Below are 7392 nucleotides of genomic sequence, written 5' to 3'. Positions count from 1 at the left end.
TATTTTGAATCAGATTGGCTTACCTGATAGCTCAGCTGGTAAAGAATCCACTTGAAATGTAGACCCTGATTTGATTCCTGGGTTGGGAAGATCCACTGGAGAAGGGATAGGCTACCCATTCCAATATTATTGGACTTCCCTTGTGGCTCAGCTGGTAAAGAATCCTCCTGCAATGCGGGAGACCTGGGTTCAATCCCTGGGTTGGGAAGATCTCCTGGAGAAGGGAACAGCTACCCACTCCAAAATTCTGGCCTGGAGAATTCCATGGACTGCATAGTCCATTGGGTCACAGAGTCGGACATGACTGAGTGACTTTCACTTTCACTGAATCAGATTATGCTGATACCAACTTTGGAGAAACTGCTGACTCTGAAATAACAAAAGGAGTAAGAACACATTTTTAAAATCCCACTCAAGGCTTCCCTGGTGGCTCAGAGGTGAAGAATCCACCAGCCCATGCAGAAGACACAGGTTGGATCCCTGGTCTGGGAAGCACGTGCTCCAACTACAGAACTTGTGCTCGAGAGCATGGGAATGGCAACTACTGAGCCCATGTGCCGCAGCTACTGAGGCCCGCACGCCACAGAGCCCACGCCCTGCACGAGAGAAGGCACCATGATAAGCCTGCCTGCACGCTGCAACTAGAGATGTCCCCGTGCGCTGGAACTAGAGCAGAGCCCATGCAGCAACGAGGGCCACCAACCGAAAAAAAAAAAAAAAATCCCTCTTATCACTCTGACATAACAACTATGGACGTCTGTCTGCATCTTAATCGTATCTACACAAATGGGTCAAGAACAGGGTATGTAAGAAAGCTAGTAACTAGTGCCCTCTAAAGCTCTCTCTGAAGAAGTCTAACAAGAAGAGTGCAGGTTCTTCTACACAGGTATCAGTTATAATGATTCATGACTGGGAAATCTGCCTGCAATGCAGGAGCCGCAGGAGACTTGGGTTCCATCCCGGGGTCAGGAAGGTCTCCCGGAGGAGGGCATGGTGACCCACTTCAGCATTCTTGCCTGGAGAACCCCATGGAGAGAGGAGCCTGATGGGCTACAGTCCATGGGTCTCAAAGAGTCAGACACGACTTAGGTGACTGAATGGCAACAAATGACTGGAAAGGTGGCACGCCATCCACACAGCCTCAGGATCATGAGGAGAGCCGAAGAGCAGAGCAAAGCTTCCCGCTGTCTCTGTGGTTCCACACTTCTTCACGTGGTCTTCAGTTGCTTCAGCTGCGTCCACCCTCGTGATGGCCTGCTGGTCCCCCACCTTACTCACTCCTCCCTTATGTTTGAGAGCGATTCTCGTCGTCTGAAGAGTGTACCCTTAGCTGAAGACGTATTTGAAAGGTGGAAAGACAACTCTTTACCTACATCTGCTAATTCAGGAAGCCCAAATAATTTGAAAATAGTCCTCGACAGTCATTAATCAAGTACTTAATCAAGTACTGAGACAACACCAGGGGGTCGGGTAAACTCCAGCCCGCAGGCCCGGGCCTATTTCTGTAAATAGTTACACTGGACCACAGCTCCGTTCACTTGTTTACAGACTGTCCCCGGCTGCCTTCCAGGCCCAACAGCAGAGCAGCTGTGATGGACACTGTGAGGTCTGCAAAGGGCAAAACATTTACTATTTGGAGCTTTACAGAAAAAGTTTGCCAGCCTCTGTACCACACCAAAGTACCCCAATCTGAGACAAATATATATGTATATTACACCATTGGGTGTGTGTGTGTGTGTTCAGTCGTGTCTGACTCTCTGAGGCTCCACAGACAGTAGCCCAATAGGCTCCTCTTGTCCATGGAATTTTCCAGGGAAGAGTTCTGGAGCGGGTTGCCATTTCCTCCTCCAGGGGATCTTTCCGACCCAGGGATCAAATTCATTATCTCTTGCATCTCCTGCACTGGCAGGTGATATACTCACCCACACTGGATTATTCTCAGGAAAATCATCCAAAAAATACACTATGAAAAGCTTCCCCTTTGTCATCCCTTTTAAAACATCTTACATCCCCAGTACCACACTCAAGCCACACCAAGTATAAAGGGTTACAAATATTCAGATTTTATTATAAATAAAATACTGTTCTTTTTAACATAAAAAAATGCCAAGTGTTGCATTTTTTTTTACCACCCTGGAGAGCAAGACTGTAGAGATTAAGGCAAACAGCTCAAGTGAAGGCACATGGAAAAGGGCCACAGTTGGAATTGAAAGGGAAACTTCCAGGGAACAGCTATGTATGTTCCCTGCGACACCCCGCATTCTGCAGCAGCCACCCTGTCAGTTTCATTACATATAATACAGATAACTGGAACTATACAATACAATAATGGCTATATTGCAGGAGTGTAATGAAGGTATCCTCTTATAAAGAACTTTTATTTTAAAAATAAAATTCTGTTTAAAAATATACCACATAGATGGAAAAGGAGAAAAGAAACCATCGATCTCCCCAATTTCACTGTGGCCTAAGACTTACTGGAGTGAACCTGACCCACGGGCTCGGTGGGAGAACCACCTTCGCAGTCTATCTTCAGTCCTTTTCCTGCAACCTTGACCAAAACGTCTACTGGGATGTGACCACGTAACAAGAGGAACTAGCTAGGAAACACTGATGTGAACACTTGGCAAGAAGAGTCATGCCTCCTGTGATGGGAGAAGAGGCCTGAGAGGAGGGGTGGAGTGATGCCAGGTCAAGACACCGCTAAGTCAACTCTGGGATGCGAGGAGGAGACGGAAAGGAGAAGAACGAGGACAGACCACCTCTCCCACTCTACCTGTCCACAGTGTGACCCCTGACGCCTTACCAGTGCTCAGTAATCACGCACCTCCCGATCAAAATGATCCAGCCAGTCTAAACAACTGCCAGAAAGGATATTTCCAGCTCATCCCTGGCTAGGCTCACACTGATGGTGAAGATGTCCTTCAGCACGCTTTTCCAATTCCAGCATTCCCTGTCAACCTGGCGTTCCTGCTCTGGAGCAGGCGTTAAGAACACTGTGCTGTGGTTGAGGACCACCAGGACTGCAGTGGAAGAGGGTTCCAGGTACCTCTTTCTCATGGCTGTGTGTGGAGGAAAGCAGGTGGATGTGAATGTCAGAGAATAGACATGCTGCAAACACAAGGCAAAGAGCAGACCAATGGGGAGCAAATCCAATCCAAAGAATGGCAGATGAAAGAGAAGGAGGTATACAGACGCACTGTGCCAGTGAAGAGGAAAAATGGAGTGAAGAAGTGAGCAGACAGTGTCATTCCAGAAACAGGACAAGGGTATTTACATAAACTCCTTACTCTATAATCATGATAAACAACAACAAAAAAAACACATTCACACAAAAATATAAATTTGAAATAATTAATAGCACCAGTGTGTCAGATAATAGTTTCTTTCCCCCGCTACGCAAAGTACAAAGTTGCATAGTGTTAAAAGGCTATATATGAATCTTGAAGGCAGGCTGGCAGGAGGAGGAAGGGGTTTGTGGCAGAGAATCATCACGCTGCGATCTTGGAAGAAAATCACAGAGCTGAGGACCAGAAGTTGAGAAGCCCACTAGGAAACTCCATGTAAGGGCCTTCCGTCTACACTTGGAGGGGAAGGTCTAGAGGTGTTTGGATCACAAAGTGCAGGAACTAGATGGTGTTGGCAGCTGCGTGAAATACTGAGTGCAAGTATTTGCCACCAGGATTTGGCAAACAATGTGTTTTGAGGGATTCTACGTGACGGGAACATCAGAAGAAAACGGAAACTAAAAAAAGGGTCTAATATTTCATCTCTCCCCAATGGAAGAAAAATGGATACGTGGGATCCTGACAATGCAAGTCACATCTAAGTTCTATCCCTTTGCTAGAAAAGATTAGGACAAGGAGGCTTTTGCTTTGTTTGTCAAGATCTTAAGGACCAACCACCCTTCTCTGCCAGGTAACAACACTAGTTCCAAGACTAATATACTAAAAAAAAAAAGCTCTAAGAATTAGTTTGATTTTGGAAAAAAAAAAAAAAACTTTAGTGGTTATCATATCCCTATTTCTTCTGTATAAATTCCACTTATAGGAATAGAAGGCGTCTGTTGGTGAGTGCAAGCTGCCCGTTCAGATTTAAAGTATCAGCTGCCCAAAGATCTGAAGAAAGTTTATCTTCCTAGTCAATTATTAACATCTGAGAAAATGTTCGGCCTACTTCTGCAGTCTCATATTCTCCTGGAGACTGTCACAAATCATTGCATCCTTACCCGTGGATGGCTCAGTGTCCTAAACTCAAATAGCTAAACAACGGATGATGGCTCTCGACATTCTGAATGACCAATACCTTTGGCACAGGAGGTGTATCTCCTTTTTGCTTAAAAGGAGGAGGGGCAGGAGATGTAGATGCATTTTCTTTGCCTAAAGACTGGATATACTGGCCATCACAATGCTACTGTTAGTAGCCAAACTTTTCCTTCATAGAAACAAGAGTACTGAGACTGAGGAGGTTCTGTTGGCATCAGTGAGAAAGGGAGGGCTACTTGCTCAGCCCTGGCATACAATGGTTCCCACGAAGTGTTTGAGCCGCAGTACAGCAACGCAGGATGCCACGTCCTTATGCAACTCGGAAGGGACAGGTGGGTCTGAGGGAGCGCCGTTAAGTGGAAGAGAGACTTTATTAGATAGAACCCTTTGTTCCTGATTCACGATGTTTAATTTGCTTCTCTTTAAAACTGTGTGACTTTTCCTGGTTCAATAGGACAGTGGTGGAGAGCAGCAGAGAGTGGGGGGGGCAGGGGTCTGAAAAATGTAATCTTTGTGTGCAGGCACTCTGTGGCCTCACAGTGGCTCCCTAAGGAAGACGCTAGGGCTTCTCAATGGACGGGGTGTTGAAGCAGCCGGAGGGTAGGGTCTTCTTGATGTCTTCCAGGTTGCGAATGTCCTTCAGGATCTCCTCAATGTCTCGGTTATAGTCCATGATGGCAGCCTCCTGCTTCCTGGCTTCGTTCTCCAGGTTGGACACCTTCCTGTCTAGATCACTGACTTTCATTTCTTCTTTGGCTTTGTTCAGGGTGCCTTCAATCTCATTTAGCTTGTTCAGGTCCACTGTGTCCAGCTGCCCTACAGAGTCAGAAGAGGACAGACGTGTTCAGTACGAATTATGACATCACTCCACAAGTACCGCCCCCCGGCCCCCAAACCCACCAGCCTTTTCATAAAGGAAGACCAGCAGCTGCCATTACACAGAAGTGGCCTGAGAACTAGACGCCTAACTAATGAGAACACACAGCACAGAGAACTCTATCTGACGCACTGCGGTGACCTCCATGGGAAGGAAGTCCAGAGGGGTGCGGGTATGTGTACATGCATGGCTGGTTCATTTCGCTGAAGAGCAGACACTAATGCAACATTGCAAAGCAACTGTACTCCGGTCAAAGTTAATTAAAAAAGGGAGGGGGCACGAACAATGCAAACCAAGCACAAACACTGACCTAACCCAGCAGGGATGGGCAGAACATATCATGAACATTGGGGCTGGATTTTTTCTTTTTTTCCCTCAGAATATGGTTTCTGTGAAATGTTTTCTGAATATATAGCTCCTATGTCCTAGCCCTTGTGCCTTACTTGTGGTTTGAAGGTAATCTAGTAACGTTTAATCCCTTTTTCTTTTTCATGTTTATATATGTAATCTTTTTGTCTTTTTAGTGCCCTTTAATAAACATAAAAATCTTTAAGCTAGAACCCCTAAGCCCTCAGCTCTTCGATATCAGGGAGACTGGGTTGCTTTGGGGGAGTGTTACCCTGCTCCCAGAGTTAGACTCTATTATAGAAGCCCTCCTGTGGAGAATGGCCAGGGTTGAAAGGCTGAAATAATTTTAGCAAAGCTTTGCTTTAAAATTAGCATGAAAAAGAGTCCCTTTGAAAGCAACTATTTCTATATAAATGAAAACAGCCAGCCAGCTGCGGTACTTGATGTATACTGTACTTGATTAAATTCTCACAAGACCATTTGACATCAATGATTCTCAGATGTTAAGTAATTTGCCCAAATTTGCACAGCTTACAGGCAACAAAGCAACGATTCCAACCCAAGTCTGACTAACTTTAAAAGCCAAACTTTTCTGCCACAAAAGCTACCTCTTCTAGCTTACTTTCATTTTAAAATCCATCTGCTGGCCCATAATTTATTATTCCTCAAAATTAAGACAGATAAAAATATCACATACACCCCACAAAACAAAACATTGACCAAAACCAAGCTTTAAAGACTAACACATTAAAACAGGATGCCTTGCTACACAGCTGTCCTAGTTAAGAGTATCGTGTGCGTGCTAGGTCACTTCGGTCGTGTCCGACTCTGCAACCCTGTGGCCTGTGGCCTGCCAGGCTCCTCTGCCAAGCAAGAATACTGGAGTGGGTTGCCATGCCCTCCCCTCCAGAGGATCTTCCCAACTCAGGGATCGAACCTGGGTCTGCTACCTGGCAGGTGGATTCTTTACTACTAGTGCCACATGGGAAGCTCACTGGTTAGAGAAATTACAGCTCTATAATGCAGACTGGTGACAAAGTACATCTATCCTATAAAGGGGCCTGCTCCCTATCAAACTGGATTAAAGGAAAATTTCAATATGCTTATATTTCCTTCGAAACAAAAGCCTTTTCTCTCGTTTTGTATAAAAACCATCAGCTCATCAGACTATTCTTTAAAGTGCTCTTTCATTCTATCACTGAAATCCTTCACTTCAAACTCTCTGAAGACATTCTGCCAGCGGGACGAGCTAAGAATGATCATTGCTCAACCCTATTATAAATCTTGACCATAAAAGAGCCATGCTACCTGGCAGCAAACCTTTAAAATTTTATTAAGTCCTTGGATCATGGTCAGATTCCAATACTGAGGTCAGATTCCATGGAAGGACCTAGTAAGTACATGTTGAATTAATACAACTTAAAAGTCACGATGCAGTTTATACAATCTTTGCACTGTAATATCTACTTTTGAGTCAACGATCTCAGATCCCAAGAACAGTACAAAGAATTCAAAGACTGCCTACAATGACTACAGTTACTTACCAAGCTGCTCCAGGAGGTCATTAATAAGGTTGAGAAGGTTGGTAACAGAGTTTTTGGCTTTTCTGGCATTGATCTCGGCTTCCTGAGCAGCCTGTGAAGCCTGTACACCAAAAAAGGATAAATAATAAATGATACATTTTCGTCTTCTTGAAATATCTTTCCCCAGTGAGTCAACAAATCTAATTTTCAGAAGGTTTCCCTTCTTTTTTTGGGTCATAGCTTCATGTTGAGGATGTTGCTATTTTTAATTTACATGACCGTCATAAAGAGGGAGTCGTATACCTATACTGTATCTGTATTTCAAAGATCAATGTTATTACTTCTTTTTCTCACTTTCTTACTCAAGAATACATGAAGG

At 44.7% G+C, this 7392-nt stretch overlaps 1 protein-coding gene across 1 annotated transcript in view; it reads right to left on the bottom strand.

Annotated features, from left to right (window-relative positions):
* Positions 1-2040: 2040 nt before the first annotated feature.
* LAMC1 (laminin subunit gamma 1) overlaps positions 2041-7392 on the bottom strand; it is a 121058-nt gene continuing 115706 nt past the window's right edge. The window contains exons 27-28 of the mRNA XM_061383421.1: positions 7035-7134; positions 2041-5081 (exon numbers count right to left, since the gene is read on the bottom strand). Of these exons, the coding sequence (XP_061239405.1) occupies positions 4825-5081; positions 7035-7134 (357 nt within the window). The 3' untranslated portion in view covers positions 2041-4824. The remainder of the gene's footprint in view (positions 5082-7034; positions 7135-7392) is intronic.

Source organism: Bos javanicus, chromosome 16 (genome assembly GCF_032452875.1).
Source record: "Bos javanicus breed banteng chromosome 16, ARS-OSU_banteng_1.0, whole genome shotgun sequence".
Taxonomy (NCBI): domain Eukaryota; kingdom Metazoa; phylum Chordata; class Mammalia; order Artiodactyla; family Bovidae; genus Bos; species Bos javanicus.
The sequence above is the reverse complement of the archived record's forward strand: the minus strand, read 5'-3'. Positions and strand labels throughout refer to the sequence as shown.